This window comes from Narcine bancroftii, chromosome 6 (assembly GCF_036971445.1).
Source record: "Narcine bancroftii isolate sNarBan1 chromosome 6, sNarBan1.hap1, whole genome shotgun sequence".
NCBI lineage: Eukaryota > Metazoa > Chordata > Chondrichthyes > Torpediniformes > Narcinidae > Narcine > Narcine bancroftii.
The window spans coordinates 173707781-173733674 of NC_091474.1; the positions used below are offsets into that span (position 1 = coordinate 173707781).

Genomic DNA, 25894 nt, shown 5'->3' on the forward strand with positions numbered 1-25894 from the left:
TGTCCCGCATCGGACTGGTCAGCCACAAACGAGCCTGCAGCTGACGTGGACTTTTTACCCCCTCCATAAATCTTCGTCCGCGAAGCCAAGCCAAAGAAAAAGAACATTTGTGCATAGTGGAGTTAAATAAATTTCATGTTAATTAATAATAAAAATGATGGTTTTACCAAAACTATATTGTCTGCTGATTTAACACTTGCAAGCAATTGGTGGCTACAAAGCAATGATCAAGTAGTGAGAAAGACCACTGAAGGTCGAGAATTACTTATGGGACTTTACGAGCCAACATTTTGTGCAGAACAATGTAAAAGTATGAACAAATAGAGAAGGTCCTGGGAAAGCTAAAATGCACTGGAAGAGGTGAACACCACATAAATAAAGTTGTATCGATCCTAAAGTGTGAACACTGCAAAGTCATCAGTTAAGGATATTGGAGCATATCAGGTCAAAAGACCAGTGTGCTTCAAACTTGTTTATACTGTACTTCATAATATAAATTAATATTGTCTCTTGCTTGTTGAGTTGATTGATGAGGAATTTCTGTAATCACAATCAACATGACACATGTAATCCTTGCCACTGGAAAGTTAATACCTTCCAGACTCATTGTTCTGCAGTTGCTATGGATTACAAGTAAATTTTTTTAAACTAATGAGAGCCTGTAAATTGTCAATTACCTATATTACACAAACCTGCCTTCTTATAAAGCACTAATATCCCTTCATTAAATCAACTGCATGAAATAATATCTCCTGCCAGAGCTATCTACCACAAAATACAGTTTTCAAGGTTTTTTGGTTTGATCTAATTTTTCTTAAAAGCATTTTGAGGTGATAATTGACAGATCCTGCATTAAAGCCAGAATTTCTGGCTGCTTGATTAAAAACATTGTTACATGTTTAAATTGAATTGAAAATAATTTTAAAAATGAATTAGTTACACAAAAAAATTCTGGTAATTTATCAGCAAGTGATCTAAAGCTAACTGTCATATCAAATAGTGTACAAAAACAAAATATTGCCAAGAGTGTAATATTTATTTTCAAGGAGATGTTCTGATTTGTAGGGCAAAGGGCAAAACTGCAGATGTTATTAATACTGTCATTGTATTATTGCAGAAAAGTTTTGAATATAATTATCCAAATATACCTTTAAAATGTTTAAATTTAGACATACAGAACAATAACAGTAACAAGCCATTCTGGCCAATGAGTCCATACACTAATTGACCTACAAACCCTTTACATTTTTGGAGAGTGAGGACTAATGGGTCACTAATCCAAATCTATGCAGTGGTATCCATTGATTGTGGGAACTCCCTCTATCAAATTGCTGGGGAGTACATGCACAACACTGTCCACTAGAAATTATATGCAGACAAAATAAATTACATATCTATGTTTATTTGTTCTGATTAGATAATGTTCTTGAATATTTGATTTTGACATTGATCATGCAAGATTCAATCAGATGTTACACATTTTGAATGTTACCGCAATTTCCTTTCATACTTAATCACAAAATTCCTCCATTTGTCTGGACACAAAGTATGAAGGCACAAAATTGTACTTTTATCCTAGCAAGAAAGGATCTCTGCTTCAGTGATTAATATTTCATGTTGGAAGACTGTCCAATTCAGGCAGGTTGCTGATCCCATTTATAAACTGTGCATGAGATGTGTAGGTTGACTAATCAAAGTAGCTCAAGCCCACAATGCTGGGGTAGTTTGTTTTGCAGTCATGAATTGGCTACTTTTATTCAGCCTCAATCTCATTTAATAATGGCAAGTATATGTTAAGGCATTCATGAATCTTCACATGGCTGGTGTGATAACTGTTGATCCATGTAGAGAAATAGAAGCTTTACACAAGACAAGTACTCAATTGATAAAAGAATCACAATCAAAATGAAAACTATTTTTGCTGAGTTAACAAAAGGATCTTTGCCCCATGAGACCCAAATTCAACTCAAACTCTTGCTTGCCATAACCCATATCCCACTATACCCTGATTATTGTTATATCTATTAACTACTATTCCAGACACCTACCACTGTGTAAATTTTCACCCCTTAATCTTAAATAAATGTTCTCTAGTTTTTGAGTTTACTGGGTGGGAAGAGAGAGATAATCTCTACCCTATCAATAACTTTCCACAAGTTGATAAACTTTCAGGTCTCACCTTGGCCACCGACAATCTAGAGAAAATAAACCAAGTTTATCCAACTTTTCCTTGCAGTTTGTATCCTCTAATCAAGAAAAAGAATGGTAAATGTCTACTGTACTATTTCCAAAGCTTCCACATCCTTCCTGCAAGGGGGCAACCAGAAATGTACACAGTACTTCAAATGCAGCATAACCAAAATCTTGAGAAGATCCATAGACTACAGCATGGAAAACAGGCCAATTGGCCCTTCTAGACTGTGCCAAAATACCATTCCACTCATCCCAATGACCTGCACCCATTCCATTACCCTCCAGACCTCTCATCCATGCATCTAACCAATTTATTCTTAAGATCGAGTCTGCACCCTCCAGATCAGATGGCAGCTCATTTCACACTCCCACCACTCTGTGGTTCCCCTAAACCTTTCCCCTTTCACCCTTAAGCCATGTCCTCTTATATTTCTCTCTCTTAATCAAAGTGGAGCCTACTGTCATTTACTCTCTCTATACCCCTCACGATTTTGTAAACCACCATCAAATCTCCCCTCATTCTTCTAAACTCCAAGGAATAAAGTCCTAACCTGTTTAATATTTCCATGTAATTCAACTACTGAAGACCTGGCAACATCCTAGTAAATCTTCTATGCACACTTTGGCCTCACCAATGTCTTGTACAACCTCACAATAACATCCCAACTCCTGTACTCAATACTTTGATTTATGAAGGCCAAGATGCCAAAAGCTTTCTTTACAACTCGTCTACCTCTGATGTCACTTTCAGGGAATTATGTATCTTTGTCCCTCCGCACTCCTCAGTGCCCTACCATTTACTATGTATGTCCTATCTTGGTTGTTTCTTCCAAAATGCAACACTTCAACTTGTTTGTATTTATCCCCATCTGCCATTTTCTTGCCCCTTTTCCCATTTGGTCCAGATCCCTCTGCAAGCTGTGAAAACCTTCCTCACTGTCCATGATGCCTCCAATCTTAGTGTCATCAGCAAACATGTTGATCCAATTTCCCACATTATCATCCAGATCATTGATATAGACAACAAAAAACTAATGGTCCCAGCACCAATCCCTGAGGCACACCACTAATCATGTGCCTCCAGTCTGAGAAGCATTCATCCACTACCACTCTGTCTTCTCCTATTCAGCAAATTTTGAATCCAGTTTATAACTTCTCCATAGATACCTAGTGTCTGAACTAACCTCCCATGTGGGACCTTACTAAAGTCCATGAGACAACATCCACAATGGTCCTTCAACCGCTGAGCCCCTCGTTAGTCCACTGCAATCATCACCGTCCATGTACGAGTCATCTCCCATATTTCTTTTCAATTGGAGATTTTCTCGCCATTTCTGCTCTCTTCATAGCTGCTGCTGAGCACAGGATTTTATTTACAAACATCATTGGTTCCTATAGCATGCTGTTTAATGTGTGCATGGAGCCACCAACATTAGAACTGGGCAGTTGAACACTTTTGAGCAGTGCTATGCCTCCACTCTCCTAGATCTGCACCAGTGCAACACTGCCATTTTAAAAACTCATACAACTTTACCACCCTATTTTCTGACATGGCCAATTTTAAAATTTCTATGGAACTGAAACCCTGGATCCCTTTGCTTTTAAGTGTCCTATTATTAGATGTATATGGTCTTTTTTTTTGACATCCCAAAATGCAAATCTCACTTGTATGGATTAAACTCCGTCCTCCATTTCTGCCCATATCTGTGGATGATTGAAATCCTGTGGCATAATTTTAAAAGCCCTCTACATTGTCCACAGCTTCATCCATTTTTAAATTCATTAATCCACATTAGAAATGAGAATGGATGGTAGAAATGGAGGTAGAAACAAGCTGTTAAATATCTTGGGGTTTTCCAGAGAAAAGCCATCTGTAAACTAATAAACTGCTGGAATTTCCATGCATAAAGATCCAAATTCATATCCACTGAAACATATGGCTTCAAGAAATAGATATTTGTAATCATCTAACTTTATTGAAACTTAAAAAAAATTAAGTTTGACTAAATTTGATAGTTAATCAACATTTATCAGAAGAAATATTCAAACTTTTGATAGGTGTCTATGAGGGTATAAAGGTTTTGTGCGTAGTTTCTTCTAACCCAGTGATTCTCAACCTTTTTCTTCCCATTCACATAACATTTTGAGTAATCCCTATGCCATAGGTGCTCTGATTAGTAAGGGATTGCTTAAGGTGGTATGTGGGTGGAAAGAAAAAGTTTGAAAACCACTGTTTTAATCGTACCTCATTGACTCATTATGAGAGAGAGCGAGTGAGAGAGACTAGCAATGAGCATAGCAACAGCCCTGATGACAACAAAACAACAGCTGCAGTCTTGCACATCTGAAAGAAACAAAAAAGCTCAGAAATGAACCTCTGAAAATGGAGATCCAAACAGGGGCTTCAGGGTCTCTGATGCCATTACATTTAAAACAATGCTTGCTCCCACACCTTCCAGTGAAAACTATTGAAGTAATACGGAGATCTGTTACGGGAGACAAAAATCAAAGAATTGGGAAAATGTACAGTCAAGGTACAAAACAGCAACAACAACCAAAAACACTATTTCTCTACATTGTAGATACTCAGGGACCAGCACCTTTTGGAAGAAATTGGCTACAACACATTCCCCTGGACTGGCTGGAAATCAGTTCAATACTGAGAACAAGCCATGAAGACAATACCTAGCCAGAACTCCACCAGATCCTCAATGACCACGCCGTGGTTTTCCAAAAAGGTTTGGGAAAGATAACAGGGGTTCAAGCCAAACTGCAATTAAAAGGGAATGTGGAACCAAAGTTCATCAAAGCCAGAAGAGTTTCAAACAGCTCCGAACCTCAGCCAGTTTGCAAGATATGGCCATGCACTTTCTAGATGTACAATTTGCAGCAATTTAAACCTGATAAATATTCAGTTTTAATTTAAATTTAATTCCTTTAACATCGCGCACAAAATTAGTGAACCGGTGCGGACTCGAAAGGCCAACATGGCCTGTTTCCGCTCCGTAGGTGGTTATATGGTTATGGTTATTTGCAATGAAAGGAAAAATTGAAGCTGAGTTAAATAGATTAAAAGATGAAGGCATACTAGATCCAAGAGAATATAGTGATGAGGCAGCAACCATCGTAGCTGTACGAAAAGCAAACGGTGAGATTTGCATTTGCGGCAATTACAAAGTCACCATTCTTTTCTTTGGCTTGGCTTTGCGGACGAAGATTTATGGAGGGGGTAAAAAGTCCACGTCAGCTGCAGGCTCGTTTGTGGCTGACAAGTCCGATGCGGGACAGGCAGACACGATTGCAGCGGTTGCAGGGGAAAATTGGTTGGTTGGGGTTGGGTGTTGGGTTTTTCCTCCTTTGCCTTTTGTCAGTGAGGTGGGCTCTGCGGTCTTCTTCAAAGGAGGTTGCTGCTCGCCAAACTGTGAGGCGCCAAGATGCACGGTTTGAGGCGTTATCAGCCCACTGGCGGTGGTCAATGTGGCAGGCACCAAGAGATTTCTTTAGGCAGTCCTTGTACCTTTTCTTTGGTGCACCTCTGTCACGGTGGCCAGTGGAGAGCTCGCCATATAACACGATCTTGGGAAGGCGATGGTCCTCCATTCTGGAGACGTGACCCATCCAGCGCAGCTGGATCTTCAGCAGCGTGGACTCGATGCTGTCGACCTCTGCCATCTCGAGTACTTCGACGTTAGGGATGTAAGCGCTCCAATGGATGTTGAGGATGGAGCAGAGACAACGCTGGTGGAAGCGTTCTAGGAGCCGTAGGTGGTGCCGGTAGAGGACCCATGATTCGGAGCCGAACAGGAGTGTGGGTATGACAACGGCTCTGTATACGCTTATCTTTGTGAGGTTTTTCAGTTGGTTGTTTTTCCAGACTCTTTTGTGTAGTCTTCCAAAGGCGCTATTTGCCTTGGCGAGTCTGTTGTCTATCTCATTGTCGATCCTTGCATCTGATGAAATGGTGCAGCCGAGATAGGTAAACTGGTTGACCGTTTTGAGTTTTGTGTGCCCGATGGAGATGTGGGGGGGCTGGTAATCATGGTGGGGAGCTGGCTGATGGAGGACCTCAGTTTTCTTCAGGCTGACTTCCAGGCCAAACATTTTGGCAGTTTCCGCAAAGCAGGACGTCAAGCGCTGAAGAGCTGGCTCTGAATGGGCAACTAAAGCGGCATCGTCTGCAAAGAGTAGTTCACGGACAAGTTTCTCTTGTGTCTTGGTGTGAGCTTACAAAGTCACCATTAACCAGGCATTAAAAGTACCAGAATACCCCATGCTCAAAGCAGAACTATTCCAAGCACTAAATGGAGGGCAAAATTCACAAAACTTGATTTGTCACAGGCATACCAACAAATAGAGTTGGACAAAGAATCAAGACAATATGTGACAATCAATACCCACTTAGGACTGTTCACCTATACATGCATACCATATGGAATCTCAGCAACACCTACAATTTTTCAAGTTACAGTGGACAAATTACTACATAGAATAGTTGTGGGATGTTACCTTGATGATATCATCATCAGGGGCTGAAATGACAAGGAACACTTACAAAAGTCTGTTTTAAACAGACTACAACAGGCCAATATACAATTACGATGGGTTAAGTGTCTTTATTCTGCCCTCAGTGACATACTTGGGATTTACAATCGACAAGGAAGGGGTACGAATGGATCCGGCAGCCACAGAAGCCATTCGCAAAGCCCTATATCCAACCAACAAGTTGGAATTCCAGTCCTTTCTAAGGCTCATAAATCACTACTGGAAACATATCCTTAACATGTCTACACTATGCAGCTCCCTAAACCGCTAACTCAAGAGAAATCAAAAATGGGACTGGAATGTGGAAACTAACAGTTCATTGACTAAAGGAAATATTAATGTCAACAAAAGAGGTTCTGATCCACTATGAGTCAAACAAAGAAGTGACTCTAGCTGTTGATGCTTAACCAGTAGGACTGGGAACAGTATTGTCCCAAATCACAGAGAAGGGTAAGCAACCAGTGACATATGCTTTGCAGATATGAACTGCAAGAGAACGTAATTACGCACAAGTGGAAAAAGATTAGCAATAATTTTTTGGTGTAAAATTATTCCAATATCTCTACAGAAGAACTTTCACCCTAATCACTGACAACAAACCTCTAAGTTTGATTCTGGTCCCCCACAAAGGGATACCAATAGTAGCTGCAGCCAGAATTCAAAGATGTGCCATGCTACTAGTTGCATACAACTATGAGGTAAAACATAAACCGGGAATACTCAACAGCCAAGCGGATGCCTTATCACACTTTCCACTACGCAAAACTGAACAAAAAAAAATTATTAAATGGACATTAGAAGCAGCAGTTATCAACCAAGAAGAATGGCAACAACTGCCCATTACAGCTCAGATGATTGGCAAAAAAAACCCGAAAGGAGACAACATAAAGCCATTTTATACTTCACTCTTCATGGATAGCCAGAATCTGAGGTCATACCAGAAGACCTAAAAGCTTATCTCGTATGCCATCGTGAACTATCAGTCGAAGGAGGATGTTTACTTTGGGGTACCCATAGAATTATCCCGGCCAAATTCCAAAACATCAAATTATCAGAGCTGCACCACAACCATCCAGGAATGGTACGAATGAAAGCGCTGGCCCGGATGCATGTTTGGTGGCCATCAATAGACAGACATTGAAACAACAGTTAGAGAATGCAAAATATATCAGTCAATGCAGCCAAAAATGCCACAGGCTGAGCCAACTCTTGGAACTAGCCTTCCAGACCCTGGCATTGGATTCATGTAGATTCACAGGGCCATTCATGGGAGGGACATTCCTTATAGCGGTGAATGCATATTCCAAACGGCCAATATTTTTGCACATGATAAACACCAAAGACTATTCTACAATTAAACAGCTACAGGCCATGTTTGCCATATATGGATTACCTCATGAATTGGTTAGGAACAATGGTTCCCCAGTTTCTATCAGAACCCTTTAAAAAAATTATGTTTGATGACAATATCAGACATCTCTTGTCAGCACCCTATCACCCAAGTACTAATGCAGAGGCATAATGCTTTGTGCAAACATTCAAAAAGGTGATGGAAACCAAGAAAATTCTAAATGCCTCCTGGACTCACAAAATTGCAATTTACTATTGTGGTACAGAAACATACTGCATTCTACCACAAAACACACCCCAGCAGAATTGATGTTTGGCTACAACATGCAGACAAGACTGTCCACAGTTCAACCAGATCTGAGCCTCTGTTTAGAAAAATCCACATCACCACAAACTTTACCTTGAGCACTGGAGGTGGGTGAGAGTGTAAAGTTATAGACAATACAAAGACCTATGGGTGGTAGGGGTGATCCGACAAAAGTTAAGCCTCTACTCATACTCTGTTCTTGTGGGAGACAGACTGTGGAAAAGACACATTGACCAATTGTGATCATTTCTTAAACTGAAGTCCATGAACTACCTCATGAGCTGGCAGTGATAGAACCAGACCTGCCATGGCTACCATGGCAATCCAACCACCTCTGGCAGCAAGTTTCAGACCTCAGCTATTACCTTTTCAAAGTGAAGGAAAGGCGGAGATGGGAAGCCCAGCAACTGCGACAAGCAGCCAGCAAGTAGAAGTCTAGGGGGCTGCGAAGGCTGGCAGTCGCCATCAACCCAACAGCCCTAAGCAAATACCGGTCCAGCATGCCACACCAAGGCGGTCAAAGAGCGAAAGACCACCTGAGCACTTTAAGGACAGTTCCATAATTATTAAGGTCCTTTCCATATTATAATCATTCAGTATATATATCCTAATTCTCACTAGTAGTCATGGGCCGAAGGTAGTAATAGTAGTTAGAGAGGACCCATTCAACATTTATTGCATGCCGGTGAGGGGGGTGGGGGTGGTGGAACTGTTGTGCATAAACCCACCCAACTGTGGTGATGTCACCTCCAACATATATATCTCTGTTAATCTGATGGTATTAAAGATTGAGAAAAACACCATGTCTCCAAGTCCTGTGTGTAAATGCATACACAAGAGTAATGTTCAATGTTGTTGGAGAACCAATTGGGTCTAGTGACCATAATTCTGTTAGTTTTAGGGTAGTTTTAAGGAAGAGCAAGGAGAGGCCTAAAGTTGAGGTTCTGGATTAGAAAAGAGCAAATTTCATAGGAATAAGAAGGGATTTGGGGAGTATTGAGTGGCACAGGATATTTTCAGGTAAGGATGTTAATGAAAAATGGAGGATATTCAAAAAAGAAATTTTGAGGGTACAGAGTAGTTATGTCCCAGTCTGGATCAAAGGAAAGGCTGGAAGTCATAGGGAGGCTTGGTTTTCGAGGAATATTGGAAACTTGGTTAGGAGAAAAAGGGAGGTGTACAAGAGGTATAAAGAGCAGGGAGCTGAGAAGTTGAAGGAGGACTACAAGGAGTGTAGAAGGAATCTTAAGAAAGAAATTAGAAAGGCCAAAAAAAGGCATGAAGAGGCTTTGGCTGACAGAGTAGAAATAAATCCAAAGGGTTTCTATAAGTACATTAAAAGTAAAAGATTAGTGAGAGATAAAATTGGACCCCTTGTAGATAGCGAGGGTAGGCTGAGTGAGAAGTCTGAGAAGTAAAGAAAAATAGTGGGGAGGTCATGAAGCATACAAGGATAACCGAGGAGGTAGTGATGGCTGTATTAAAAAAGAAAAAGGTGGATAAATCTCCCGGACCGGACAAAATATTCCCTAGGACACTCAGGGAGGCTAGTGGACAGTTAGTGGGGCCATTAACAGAGATATTTAGGACGTCACTGGCCACGGGGGTGGTACCAAAGGATTGGAGGGTGGCGCATGTGGTTCCTCTGTTTAAGAAAGGGTCCAAATGCAAACCTGGGAATTATAGGCCTGTAAGTCTGACGTCTGTGGTGGGTAAGTTGATGGAAAGTGTTCTGAGGGATGCTATTTACAAATTTTTGGACGTACAAGGATTGATAGGGAGTAATCAGCATGGTTTTGTCAGGGGTAGATCATGCTTGACAAACCTGATTGAGTTCTTCGAGGGGGTTACAAAAAAGGTTGATGAAGGGAAAGCTGTGGATGTTGTCTATTTGGACTTTAGTAAAGCTTTTGACAAAGTACCCCACAGGAGGTTAGGAAAAAAGGTGGAGGCATTAGGTATAAATAAGGAGGTAGTGAAATGGATTCAGCAGTGGTTGGATGGAAGGTGTCAGAGAGTAGTGGTAGACAATTGTTTGTCCAATTAGAGGCCGGTGACTAGTGGAGTTCCTCAGGGTTCGGTCCTGGGTCCACTATTATTTGTTATATATATTAACGATCTGGATGTAGGGGTAGAGAATTGGATAAGCAAGTTTGCGGATGACACAAAGATTGGTGGTGTTGTGGACAGTGAGGTAGATTACCGTACATTAAAAGGTGATTTAGGAAGGCTGGAGGTGTGGGCTGAGAAATGGCTGATGGAATTTAATACAGATAAATGTGAGGTGCTGCATTTTGGAAAGGCAAATTTAAATAGGTCATATACATTGAATGGTAGTCAATTGAGGAGTGCAGAGCAACAAAGGGATTTAGGAGTTATGGTAAATAGTACCCTCAAGGCTGATACTCAGGTAGATGGTGTGGTGAAGAAGGAATTTGGAATGTTGGCCTTCATAAATCGGAGTATTGAATTCAAGAGTAGGGAGGTTATGATGAAATTGTACAAGGCATTGGTGAGGCCAAATTTGGAGTACTGTGTACAGTTTTGGTCACCAAATTACAGGAAAGATATAAACAAAATAGAGAGAGTGCAGAGAAGGTTCACGAGAATGTTGACAGGATTTCAGGGTCTGAGTTACAGGGAAAGGTTGGTGCAGACTGGGGCTTTTTTCTCTGGAGCGTAGAAGATTGAGAGGGGACTTGATAGAGGTGTTTAAGATTTTAAAAGGGACAGACAGAGTAAATGTGGATAGGCTTTTTCAATTAAGAAAGGGAGAGATTCAAACTAGAGGACATGGTTTAAGATTGAAGGGGGAAAATTATAAGGGGAACATGAGGGGAAATTTCTTTACGCAGAGGGTGGTGGGGATGTGGAATGAGCTTCCGGCAGACGTGGTCGAGGCGGGATCATTGGTTACATTTAAGGAAAGACTGGATTGTTACATGGATAGGAGGGGACTAGAGGGGTATGGACCGGGTGCTGGTCAGTGGGACTAGGAGGGTGGGGATTTGCTACGGCATGGACTAGTAGGGCCGAACTGGCCTGTTCTGTGCTGTAAGTGGTTATATGGTTCTATGGGTGTTGCCTGGGTATTTCAGTTGGGGAGAGATTGGATAGGCTGGGTTTGCTTTCCTCACAGAGGATGGAGGCAGAGAAGGGACCAGATAGCAGTATACAATTTTTTTTCCCTGTTATAATGTATCAAAACAGGAGGTATAGGTTTCTGCTAAGTAGGAGGAGCTTCAAAGGGGTTTTTTGGGCAAGATTGTTTTTTTTTTTGAAAAGGTAACAGTTGATGTCTGGAACTTGCTGCCAGAGGTGGTGGAAGCAGTTCTAATTATTACATTTCAGGTTTAAAACACTTAAAATGATATGGCATAAAACAGTCTCTCAGTGAGAGCAAATAGGATTAACGATGATGGGCAAAGATTAGCATGGATATGGTGGGCAGAGCGACCAGTTTCTGTGCTATACAACTCCATGAAAGGGTTTTGGACACAAATTAAAAAAGTTATTTCCACTTGTTGGTGAGTCTAACCAAATGACAAGGTTAAATAACTACTAGAATATTTGCAAGCATTTTTTTTTGTTTTTACAAGAGAAATGAATGAATAACTTAAATGAAAATCCCTTTCAGAAACATGACAGACATTTTAAACTGCACAGGGTTATTGTGAACTTTAAAATCTATACCTTATTTACAGAATAATTCAAACTCAACGTCTTTCAAAAGAAGGATTTTGCTGGGGGGGGGGGAGATAAATAAAAAAGCAAGCATGGCTGGCACAATTTTCAAGTACTCAATTGCTAGAATAATGCACCTTCAACTCAACTTGAATGATTAATATAGCTGTTCATGCTGGTCCACAGCAATGGTTTTAAGAAGGAATCACAGCAAAATAACATGGAATAACATTGCCATCTAGGTACATTTGGAGAAATTATGCATATGTATCACTTCACAGTCAATGTAACCTTTGGATTATGCCTCAGATGGGTTGAATAGCTCAGCTGCATAGTACTAAAGCCATTTGTCACATCAGGAAATCTACTCATGCAACATCTGTGACTAATCTCATTTTGCAATTGCTGAAATCCAACTCTGGCAATTAAACAAGGAGTTTGTAAGATACTATTTTTGTTAATACAGGGCAAGGCTACATGTCACACTACGACAACTCATTGAATTAGTTTGCTTGAGGCTTCTCCTCCCACGGTCAGATGGTCACAAGGTACAGGTTTCTACCCTAATGGTGAAGGAATATTTATGAATGACCCTCAGGATGGTGCTCCTGTCTCTTGGAGGGGAACTATGAAATAATACATCCATTGAATCGCAGCTGAAGCATAACATTGTCTTTCATTTTGACCCTATTAGATTTGAAATGCTGAACGCAGCAAGAAACAGAGCTCGAGTAAAGACATGCTACATCATGATTGGTTTGACCATTTTGGCTTGTTTTGCTACAATTGCATCTGGAAAACAGGTATGAAAGAAATAATTTATTTACAACAATTTTGTGACTCCATGTGCTTGTTGGCAATTTGGGGTGATGCAATGGCTTACATAACACTCCTCTCCCTACCCCATCCCATTCAAGTTTATTTTCTTCTTTGGCTTGGATTCACGGACGAAGATTTATGGAGGGGTATGTCCACGTCTGCTGCAGGCTCGTTGGTGACTGACAAGTCCGATGCTGGACAGGCAGGCATGGTTGTAAGGGAAAATTGGTTGGTTGGGGTTAGGTGTTGGGTTTTTCCTCCTTGTCTTTTGACAGTGAGGTGGGCTCCGCGGTCTTCTTCAAAGGAGGTTGCTGCCCGCCGAACTGTGAGGCGCCAAGATGCACGGTTGGAGGCGATATCAGCCCACTGGCGGAGGTCAATGTGGCAGGCACCAAGAGATTTCTTTAGGCAGTCCTTGTACCTCTTCTTTGGTGCACCTCTGTCTCGGTGGCCAGTGGAGAGCTCGCCATAGAACACGATCTTGGGAAGGCGATGGTCCTCCATTCTGGAGACATGACCCACCCTGCGCAGTTGGGTCTTCAGCAGCATGGATTCGACGCTTGTGGACTCTGCCAGCTCGAGTACTTTGATGTTGGTGATAAAGTCATTCCAATGAATGTTGAGGATGGAGCTGAGACAGCGCAGATGGAAGCGTTCTAGGAGCTGTAGGTGATGCCGGTAGAGGACCCATGATTCGGAGCCGAACAGGAGCGTAGGTATGACAATGGCTCTGTACACGCTGATCTTTGTGTGTTTCTTCAGGTGGTTGTTTTTCCAGACTCTTGTGTAAGTCTTCCAAAGGCGCTATTTGCCTTGGCGAGTCTGTTCTCTATCTCTTTGTCGATCCTTGCAACAGATGAAACGGTGCAGCCGAGGTAGGTAAACTGGTTGACCGTTTTGAGTTCTGTGTGCCCGATGGAGATTTGGTGGGGGGGGGGGGGGCTGTTAGTCATGGTGGGGAGCTGGCTGATGGAGGACCTCAGGTTTCTTCAGGCTGATTTCCAGGCCAAACATTTTGGCAGTTTCCGCAAAACAGGATGTCATGTGCTGGAGAGCTGGCTCTGAATTGGCAACTAAAGCAGCATCGTCTGCAAAGAGTAGTTCACGGACAAGTTGCTCTTGTATTTAAGGCCTTTTTAAACTGTCCTTGCATCCTTCAATTGATTTCAGTCAATTTAATGGAATACAAGAAACATTTAGTTACAGTAATCCTCAGAGCTACTTTCTTCCATTTCATTAAAGAAATAAGGTACTTCACATTCTCATCTGAGCTGCAAAATTTGAACATGGCTTTAAGATTTCACTTTTTCACATGGTTTTTGTCTCTTTCCTTTTAAGTCCAGTTCTGATTTTATACTTTGCCCATTCCAAAAAAAAACTACCTGGCTTCTCCTACTACTCCTAACCACCAATGGATAAAATGCTTAGATAGAATCTTCCTCTACATTGCTTCATACAAGTTATATTCTCCATTCCATCAATCTTGATAATGCCACTTCAGTCATAGTGATTGTATTTTCTTTTGCCTTGAAGGGCAAAATTGCTGTGATGGGACAGATACTCGAGTTCTACATACAGCAAAAGGCATTTTGGGCCTCAGCCCTTCTTCTGCAGTGTCAAAAATCAGGCAGATATTTGGATTAAAAACACCTGAACAATTTCTTTCAGTTCATCTCACTTTCTCCAAGTCAAGTGTAGCCACGAGTACCCACATGTGTCCCAGTTATAATGCCTTTTTTTGGGGCTATGTGGAGCTATCCATGCTACAAAGCTACACAGGCAAGGCTCAACTCTTCCACTGCTTCACTGACAACCACATTGGCACTGCTTCCTGCAACCATGATGTGCTCATCAAATCTATCCACTTTGCTGCTTTGATCCAGATTTCAAATTCACTTGGTCCTTCTCTGAGAACGCTGCCCTCTTTATTGATCTGTTTCCATCTCAGTAAACAAACTATAGACATCTCTGGAAAAACTTGTTTAACTTCCAGTTACCTTGACTGCACCTCTTCCCACCTTGTCTCCTTTAAGGATTCTATTCCTTTCCCAGTTATTCAGTCTCCATTGCATCTGCTCCCGGGACAAGGTCTTCCATTCCAGCACATCAGACATCCTTCATCAAAAAAAAATCATGCCACCTCTTCTGCCATTACCTCAGCCTTTTCCCTCATCTCCTTGACTTCCCTCAAATCTGGCCTGGTCCCTTTCACCCCAAAATGCAAGGCAGGATTCCTCTTTATCACCTATCACCCTATCAGCATCCATAGTCTACAATTTCTGCCACCTACAGGACCATATCACCAGACCCTTCTTTAGCCAGAACAATTCCTTCGGGACTTCGTTGTCCCCTCCCACTAATTGCTCGCTTGGTACCTACCCCTATGATTGCAAGAAATGCTCCACTTGCGCCCACACTTCCTCCCTCACCACCATTAGTGTGCTAAAGAGTCCTTCCAAGTGTAGGGGTCATTTACTGCATCCAATGTGGCGTCCTCCACATCAGGGAGATTGGACATTCCAGTCTGTGTCTCACTTCCTCCAGCTCAACAACTCTTTCCATTCCTCTAGCATCCACTATACAGCAATATGAACTGCTATCCTCATAAAAATACAAATTTCAGAAAATTTATGCTCGGTTTAAAGATTCGCACAATGACCATTGTAAAAACAATTAAGTAAATTAGACCAGTTTCTCTCCACCGATCTATTATTTTTGCTCAATTCTATTTTTTATTTGAGCAATTGCTACCTCAACAACATTGGTGATAATGCAATCTGTCTGTCCTCTTATTTTCAGTATTCCACTTCAGATGATGGATCCTTGGCATAAAAAGTTGAATTTCTCCATTGATGCTATTTGATCTGTTGCACAATCTCCAGCATTTCACTTTTGAGCTGCAGATTTCCAGCAAGTGCAGTTTTTCCTCCAGTAAATTGTTTTGTTTGTTCACTCTGTATCCTCTGCACTTCACAGGCCGCTGAACGTCATGAATCACTTGCCAGCTGGAATAGAGCAAAAAAGGCAAAATGGAAAGAAGAAGCTCTGCGTGAGCAGGAAGCTGCAATGGGAATTTCTGCTGCGAAATCTCGATAACCTTGTTAAAAGAAGCTGTATAACGAACACATAGTCTTTCTCAATTCCATGCAAGGTAGAAAATGGCAAAGGTCTACATATTATAGTCATAGACCACAGGACAGAAAACAGGCTATTTAGCTCTTCTAGTCTGTGCCAAAACATCATTCCGCTAGTCCCACTGACCTTCCAGACCTTTCCCATCCATGTATTATTCCAATTCTTAAAACTAAGAGTGAGCCCGCATTTATGTCAGATGGGAGCTTGTTCCGCACTCCCACGACTGAGTGAAAAAGTTCCCCCTAAACCTTTCCCCTTTCACCCTAAAGCCATGTCTTCTTATATTTATCTCTCCTAATCTAAATTAAGAGCCTACTTACATCAACTCTCCAAGGAATAAAGTCCTAACCTGTTTAATCTTTCCCTGTAACTCAATTCATGAAGACCTGGCAACATCCTAGTAAATCTTCTCTACACCTTTCAATCTTACTGATATCCTTCCTGTAATTTGGCAACCAATACTCCAAATTTGGCCACACCAATACCTTATACAACCTCACCATAACATCCCAACTCCTGTACTCAATACTTTGATTTATGAAGGCCAAAATGACAAAAGCTTTCTTTACAACCCTTATCTACCTGTGACACCACTTTCAGGGAATTATGTATCCGTATTCAGAGATCCCTTTGTTCCTATTGTCACAGTGTATTTAACTACACTGTGGCATTATCTCAAAAATTCCTAATCCACAGGGACAGATTATTTTAATTTGATATTTTATCATTTTTCCTTCCACAAATGGCACTATTTTTTATTTACTGAATGTTAACACTTGCAAATCTCTAAAATAATCTTTCTCTAATATGCTACCCATAAATTTATCTTTAAACATGAAAATAGAACAATTCTTAGAAGTTAAAAGTTATAATTCTTTAGTTGAAAAAAATCTAAGAAAATAATGGTAAGATCAATTGAGTATGACATGGAAAAACAAGCATCATTGGATCGCAATTAAATGATGCAAGCCTGCTTTCTCAGCTCGAGCACAGAACCATGAGGACTTGTCATTATATGCTTTACGAGTACATAGCCCCTTAGTAAAGGAGTGCCATACAGAGTCATTTAGGAGATAATAATGCTGATGCTGTTTGACTGAATTAAATATCCATTGGCACCACTTAAGGAACAATGATATTTCCAAATTCAAAAAGTTTGCTATCCAGTTGTATAAACATTGCATTTAACTTAATGTCAAAGCGATTGATAGCCTAAAAATTCATTAAAGGTAGACATGCAGACAATAATGCAAATTTAATAAAATAATTTTTTTCCCCAAAATAGTACACATTAGAATTGGTGCTTGCATCTCAAATTAGAAACCATTCCAATGCAATAAATCTTTTGGCTTTTCCATGCCAACTGAATACATTCAGCCCCTTAAGTTTTTCTTTGGATGCTGCAGTCAAATTGTTTATAAAGATTAAACTGCTAAGAGAACACAAAAATAGACAAACTTGATCATTTCAATTCAAAATATTGACTTGAAAAACCAAATCAGTCATGTGAATGGATTTTATTTTTGCTTTCCAGATATTTCCAAAACCAATACACTTCAATGTAACCGAGTAATCAATTAGCTTGTATATGCTTGCAAAATATTCACTAGAAAACTATTCCCCAGTCCAAAAGTGGAAGGAAAAAATGCAACATTCTTTGCACATATATAAAATGCACAAAACAGTTGGGAGCTCATTTGCATATTTACCCATGCCAATTTAAATTGATGTTTCTAACTTTTACTCCCGCACAAATCTCACATTCAAATTGAAGTGGAATAGGGAGAGTAATGTAAGGGAAAGGATTTCAGGCTGTTGATTCGAGGGCTGTTGCCAGCAACAGTAGAAATAGTAATTCCAACAGAAAGAAAATAGATCCAAAATAATGAATATACTCATGTCAAATTGTACAGTTCTGGTCATTGTAAAAAAAAATATACACACAAAAGCATTAGCTTTAATGATGCAGACATGTTAGAGAACAGATCTTTAGAAACTTGTGATTTATGCAACTACTGGTGGCATAGATGCACTGTCATTGTTTAATAAATGAAGCTCTTCAAAACTTCTGCCGATACACCCGATACAGTATTAGTTTTCAGGTTCATATTTTGTATAACACAACTTATTACTGCAAGGTAGCTAATACAAACTTGAACTCCATGATTTTGAGACATGGCTAATGTAGCAAAGAAAGGCAACACAAGGCTGCAAATTGTAGGCTATTGTCAAATCAGCATTTGTATTGTGACTTGTCTATTCTATAGCAGGGTTAACTATTGGGCAGCTAAGCAAAACCATTCTATGAATTTGCCAGGGAAATTTGAGGCAAAAGGAGACTATTTCAGTTAAAACAAAATAGAAAGTGTCCCTTTATAGAATTTTTAATATACATAATTTTATCTGTCACATTAGTTTCTTGAAGTCTAACATTAAATATCAACTCTAAGGGACAAAATAAATTCAATGTAATACTGTTAAAGATATTAAGGTAATATTTGGTCATGTTAAACATTGTGCAAATGAAATTGAGTAATCTTTCCAAAGCAGTGGCACATCTAATCAACTTTACGCGTGGAGCATTGGTGACCTGCAACTATAATAGCTATGCATAAAACAATGTACAAACACTTCCTGTACTACAATTTTGGATTGTTGGTCTACAAGTTTCAAGTATATAGCTGAATTCAAGCATTCAGCTAAACTGCACTTTATTAAAAATCCCCTCAGCCCGTCAATAGCATGGAGTACAAATTATACTTTTTCATTGAAAAGCATCAGCTGTAGTTAAAAATAATAATGAAAGGAAATCAAGATACTTGCAGGACTTATAATTAGTGAAGTGTCTGTATTGAAATAACTATATATTTTAGCAATGGAGTATTTTAAAAGTTTTTCCCAATTATTTCTTTACACTTGCCACTGTATGGCAGTTGCATTTAATTATAATGCAAATTTGGCATGTTTTGATCTTCCAAACGATACAGCTGAGTAATCAGTTCCCTTTCTCTTTAGAATTACTGTTGGCAACATTTGTAAATAACCAATAACACATTTATGACATATGGGCTTCCTTTAAGACAGCAAAACAGGGTGTCCCACCAATATGTTAAGCACTTATCTGCTAATATTATCAGCAATCACTTAGCTATTCCTTCCTATGTTTGGTCTAACATGGTGCAACAGTAAAACTTTGAATTCTGATAAGCAATAGCATACATAGAAAGAACTTTTAAATCAAAATCAAGAGTCCAGGACAAAACTCAATTATGAACTTAAGATTTAACCAAAACTGTCATCTGAATTATTAAACAATTAGTCTCCCATTTTAAATAATGGATTTTAGAAGGTAGGAAACATGAAAGTAGTGACATTTGCATATTTACATTGAACCTGCAAGAGCAAAATTCAAAATATACTTTACAAAAAAAAAAAATCAAAATCACTATACAACATTCTTCACACCAAAGGTTGTCCACTGCAGGTCCTAAATAGTTGATACAAAGAAAATGTTAATACTGTTGCGACACTGAAGAAATAGCATCTGAAACTGTGGCTGTGATTTTAAATTGCAGAATTCAAATAAAAGATTTGAAAGGATCACTTTTGCCACCATTTTTCCTACTTCAACATTAATGTGGTGACATGCCTTTGATTTCCTAATCAGCATTATTTCAAAACTTTATTAGGTACCTACTTAGTGATGAAACAAGTTTTTTTGCACCATTTTGAACTAGCTTATTAAATGAACTTTATAGAGCATATTGAAATATCACCCCAAAGGACCAATACTAGTGCTATGCAAAAGGAAAAATAAAGTGAATCTAGGAGACCAAACAGCTCAGTCTTGAAATCCGACTTCATGCATTATTAATCAGTAAACAGCACTTATTTGGTTATTCAAAAACTCTTAATACTTAGGCAATAAACTAATTTTACAAATTGGAAAATGACATCACTCTTCTGTTTAATTTTTTTTCCTGGAGGCAAGGAGATGGAAAATGCAAGAGGGTGGGGAAAGACTGGAAGGGCAAAAAGAGAGGAATAAAGTTTGCATATTGCTTCTGATTACGTATTTTGTGTTGGGTGAACCTACTAGAAAATTCTAAACACACCTTATGAAATTATCAACATGATGTATAGTCAGCAGTGTTACGATTCAAAGTCACCTGTCCAGAGTGCAATTATTATTTTTTTCTAGAAAGTTATAAATAAATTTACAGGTTTTCATATTGAAATATAGACTAGCAAATGCTGATAATTACGGTTTTCATTCACATTAACTTGTGCAGTTATCAAATATTTTAAGTCAATAACTTTTAAACAATTGTGTCCTAATTTAAAGAGGTAGATTTATCAGCAGGGGGGTACCTATAAACTCAGACTCTAGTGTTGAAAGTTGCTGTGACAAGTTCAATTTGCTCAAACCATTTTGTAAGTGTGAGAGCAAAATATCTTCAGGGCTTCAGAAAAAAGTTTGGTCAAATAGTCTCAAATAGTTTGAGTCTATAATAATTCCATTATTCAACACAAAGGAAACCACACCCTGTAAGTTTTTTGAGGCTCTAGAAACAAGAATAAATAAGTATTCTGCTTAAATTAGGGCTGTAAACAGTTAAATGAAATAGTTCTATTTGGATAGCTGTAATTTCATCTTAAATATCAATGTATCTGCTACTCCACCATCTTTTGTTAGAGCAATTCAGATGCACAATTCAGATCCATGACTCAAGATACCCAAATGAACATTAAATATGCAACATGAAAATCAACAGCCGCAGTTTAAATTACACCTTAAACTGCAAATAGAAAAGTGCACAAGCTGTCTCACATTTTTGCTCTCTCAAAAGTGTTCCTAATTTTAAACTAAACTACAACAGCTTCTTAATTTTGGCTCTGTGGATTTTGTAGTTATGAATATGGTGCAATGGTAGCATCAAACAATTTTAGCAATCATGCATTTACAACTGGAAACCTTCCATTGGAGCCTCTTGTTGCTGGAAAATGAACTGTTGTTGATTCTCATCCACCTGTGGTGCAATACTTGAGTCCTCCTCCTCTATACCAAAATAATGCTCAATCAAATCAAAGGCCTTCTGATAAATCTCCTGGTTTTCATGACTTTGAAGAAATTCAATTTTGTCCAGACCTGGAATTAAAGATCGCAATGTCATATACAAATAACACTTTTGTTTCCAAATAATCTACACAACTTCATGATCCAGATCTCATTGGCTATTACAAGCAATTTTTAAACCAAGTCGTAGTACGATAAAAAAGGCCTGATTTATCAGTTGCTGGCTTGTCAGACAGTGGCTGCAGCCCTTACAGATGGGATAACTCTAGACATTTGAAAACTTGTCAATTTCAATGGGTATTGAAGAACAAAAGATTGGAAAAACAAGGGGAAGGCAAGTTTCTGGAGATCATTTCACTTCAGTAATTTTGGCTTGAAAATTATTAAGAGCGTTGAACATTTGTAAAGATGATTTCAATGTTAACAGCCTTTAAATACATCTAAAATTGTAAAACCATTTCCTTCTTTAAATCTGGGGCAAGACTTTGCCACAGGCAATATAATTGTCCTGTTACATTCAAACAAATAAAATTCAAAACTGCAAATAACCATTCAGGATTTGTTGACCTGGGTCAGCAAACAGAATGTTGTACACTCAACTGAAATATGATTATTTGTCATGGCCTAATTATTTTTCCAAAAATTAAATAGTTCAGGTGAAGTACCTCTTATCTGAAGAACTAAAAACTGAAAGATACAAAAACCGATTTTAAAAAATATATATAAGCGGCAACACGTTGTCGCAAGTGGAAAAAAAAATCATCCGACTTTCCCACGTGCGGCTATGATGCTCTGTTGGCACTAGTTTGATTACAATAAAAGTAAAAAAAAAACTTTGCTTTTGGCTGGGAGTGTCAAATGGAGCTGGGTCTAAGTCTTCAGCATCGACTGCAGCTGGAGTTAGCGACCCCATTCTTGACATCAGGTGCAGTGCTGTCCGTGTTGAAGAAGTTGCATCGGGTTCCCAGGCAGGAGTAGAGACCATACTGGCACTGGGGAGGTGTCGGGGACCAGCAGTTGCAGCAGGGAGGTGGTCTTTAGTAAGCAGAGATTGAGTTTTATTTGATAGGTAAACATTATTTCAGGTTTATTTTCCACTTGTGGCATCATGCTGGTGATCAAAAATTCTGCTGTTGTTTGTTGTTGCTGTTTAATCACTGATACAGGTATTCTGCTGATCCTTCAGTGCTGCTTAGTTTGATTGTTCCAAAATCTCAAAAACTTCTGGTCCCAAGCATTTCAGATAAGGGGTACTCAACCTGTACTAAGTTTATTTGGGATGGCAGCAATTAAGTGCAAGGAAAATGTTCACATTGGCAAAGGACAAACCTCAGATGAAAGCAAATTTTGAACAAGCATTCAAGAAGCTATCAAAAATGCTGACCAAAAGAGTATTTTTCCTAAAAACGACTAAGTATTTTTGCAATACAATTTTAGTTTTAATCACATTGGAAAACATATTTAAGTGTTACACAAGTGAATCATAACAAGATTTCATCAGTTTATATTGCTCTGCAATGGCAGTAGCTTTATATTACGAGGAGTTCCCTTTGGTCACAAAATGGTTATATTGAATATACATTGTCAATCTGGTGAGGTAGCTCAGTTATGATTTCATGAAGAATATTGCAGCATAATAACTGTTCCTGAAATAGAGTAAATGAAGGATAAACATCTGGTGATTTTTGTTTGAAAGTTAAACCCTTCATTAATTTGCAAATGGCAATACTTCCATTCTAATAATGCTCTTTCCCTCCCCCTATCTGGAAGAACCTTTAAAAATTGGTCTGCGATTGAAAATCAGATAGTTTAGAAAAATTCAGCGAACATTTAAAACATTAAACTGTTAAGGATATAGTTTAAGTGAGGCAAGAATTCAATTTTCTCACCATAGGCTTCTTCAATAAGGGCACAGTATGGATTGATACCAGTTCCATTCTGCTTGGCTTCTTGTTCTCCTAACCGTAGGATATTTTCTAGTCCATTCAAAGCAACCTGGACAATTTTAGAGTCCATGACTGTAAGCAAGTCACACAAAGGTTTGATACAGCCCAATTCTACTAAATACCTTTGAGGAAAGAAAGATTCAAGTTAATAATTGCCTTTATCAATCATACAAACAAATCTGTATATCCTCAATTTTAGCAAATATTACGTTCATTGCTTGAATGATAATGATGTTTCTTTCCAGAATTCAACTATTATTTCACAAATATACCCATACTTCCAAAGTAGTTTTATTAGCTGCAAAATGCTTTGAGAAGTTGTGAAGCAAGCCACAGAAATTTAAATTTCTTAGTGTTCAATTATGTCAATTTAATAATTTAGAATGTAATTTGAGTTAATACCCCAATCCAAAGTTCAATATTTACTAAGTAAACATATGTAAATGCAAATGTAACTACAGGTACACAATCCTTTATCCGGAACCCTTGGGGGACAGTGTGTTGCGAATTTTGGATTTTTCCCGATTTCAGAAAGCTCACCCAAATTGTATCCACCCTCACCCCCTTTCAGTTGCCTGGCCATCGGTCCCCCTGACAACTGGTCTCCACTTGCCGGATTTTGGAGCTTTCCAGATTTTAGATGTCCGGAGAAAGGATCGTGTACCTATACTTATAACATTCACATTGAAAAGCTCGAAGTTCAGTCCTAAAACATAGATTTTAAATTTTCTCTTGAGAACACAAAGACAATTTTTGATTAACAAAAAAATGAAAAGAAATTTCTTTGCAAGAAGACATATTATTTGATGTGTGTAATTTTGTCAATGAGCTTGATACCACAAAAACAGGAAAAAAAACTGATATCCAAAGTAACCACAAGATATAGGAACAGAAATAGGATATCGAGCCCATAGAGTCTGCCCTGCCATTTAATCATGGGCTGATCCATTTTTCCCTCTCAGCCCCACTGCCTGGCCTTCTAACCATAACCTTTGATGTCTGGCTGATTTGGAACGTATCAATCTCTCCCTTAAATGATCTAGCCTCCACAACTGCCTGTGGCAACCAATTCCAGATTTATCACCTTCTGGCTAAAGTAACTCCTTTGCAGCTTTTCCAAATAGCCACCCTTGTGCCCTCTTGTCTTCGACTCACCCACCATGGGAAACATTTTTACATCTACTCTGCCCATGGATTTCAACATTCAAAATGTTTCAATGAGATTCCCCAGCTAGTACTCTTACATTCCAAGACCCATTACAACATTCCTCATATGATCATCCTTTCATTTCCTGAATCATCCTTGTGAGCCTCCTCTTAAATGGGGTACCCAAAACTGTTCACAATACCCCAAGTGAGGTCTCACCAATGCTCAAAAAATGCTCTTGTATTCTTTTTCCTTTTGAAATTAATGCCAGTTTTGCATTTGCCTTTTTTACAACTGACTCAACGTGCAAGTTTACCTCAAGGCTACACTATTCAAGGACTCCCAGGTCTCATCTGGGAATTTTCAATTTTCTTCCCATTTAGAAAATAATCTTCCCATTTATTCTTTCTTTAAACTGCATGACTCTATACTTTCCAACACTGTGCTTCATTTGCCACTTCTCTGCCCATTCTCCTAATCTGTCTAAGTCGTTCTCCAGCCTCCCAATTTCCTCAACACTACCTGCTAGTTTACCTACCTTCGTAGCATCTGTAAACTTGGCCAAAAAGCTATTCATTCCATAATCTAAATCATTAATGTACAGCAAAAAGAAGCAGCCTCAACACCAACCCCTGTGGACACTGCCAACAACTAGCAGCCAACTATTATATGCACGTGCATGTTATAAGTGAAAATAAGGTAATCCCTGTATACCACTGCTTCCTGCTGATTAACCAATGCTCTACCTCAGTGGTTTTCAACCTTTTTCTTTCCACTCACATACCACTTTAAGCATTCCCTATAGCTAAAGTGGTCTGTAATTAGTAAGGGGTTGCTTAAGATGGTATGTGGGTGGATAGAAAAAGTTTGAAAACTACTGTTTAGGTACTAAGTACCTAAATAACTCATTATGTGCAAGCTTTCATAATTCCAAAGGAAATGGGCCAATGACAATTTTTCTCAAGCAAAATATTTCAGTAACAATTGGGTCTAGAGCAGTGATTCTCAATCTTCCCTTCCCACTCACATATCACCTTAAGCAATCCCTTATTAATCATAAAGCACGATGGCATAAGTAATAAAGTGGTGTGCGAGTGAAAAGACAAAGGCTGAGAACCACGACTCTACCCACATTAGTATGTTTCCTGTTATACCATGGGCTCTTGTTAAATAACCTCATATGCGGCATCTTGTCAAAGGCCTTCTGAAAATCCAAATATATAACATCCACTGCATCACCTTTATCTAGTCTGGTTATCACTTCTTCAAAGAATTTCAATGGGTTTGTCAAGCAAGATTTTCACTCAAGGAAACCATGATGGCTTTGGCCAACCTTGACATTTGACTCCATGGACTCTGCAACCTGATCCTTGATAATCGACTCCAACATTTTCCCAACCACTAACATCAGGCTAACTGACCTATAATTTTTTTTTTGTTGCCTCCCTCACAGGGTGATATTTTGGAAACTAATGTGTTCCACTGTCCAAAATTTTGCCATTAATGGCAATCATAACAAGAACCCATGAAAATAAATTGCACTCCCAAGATCAAATATGCATAAACCTAGCACCATTCTCAATAGCAAGACTATGCCAAACCCACGTGTTCTTAACATTCAAAAATTTAAATGCTAAGGAACTGCAATAAGTTCAAACTTTGTTTGAGTCGATGGAATCCTAGCAGAACCATCA

At 39.1% G+C, this 25894-nt stretch overlaps 2 protein-coding genes across 3 annotated transcripts in view; one reads left to right on the forward strand and one right to left on the reverse strand.

The window, feature by feature from the left end:
- Positions 1-19630, forward strand: part of LOC138737354 (protein FAM162B-like) — a 67785-nt gene extending 48155 nt beyond the window's left edge. The window contains exons 6-7 of the mRNA XM_069888105.1: positions 12771-12879; positions 15872-19630. Coding sequence (XP_069744206.1) covers positions 12771-12879; positions 15872-15991 — 229 coding nt within the window. The 3' untranslated portion in view covers positions 15992-19630. The remainder of the gene's footprint in view (positions 1-12770; positions 12880-15871) is intronic.
- Positions 17533-25894, reverse strand: part of kpna5 (karyopherin alpha 5 (importin alpha 6)) — a 61777-nt gene continuing 53415 nt past the window's right edge. For both annotated transcript variants that reach the window (XM_069886783.1, XM_069886781.1), the window contains exons 13-14: positions 22997-23175; positions 17533-21179 (exon numbers count right to left, since the gene is read on the reverse strand). In XM_069886783.1, the coding sequence (XP_069742884.1) occupies positions 20992-21179; positions 22997-23175 (367 nt within the window). In that variant the 3' untranslated portion in view covers positions 17533-20991. The remainder of the gene's footprint in view (positions 21180-22996; positions 23176-25894) is intronic.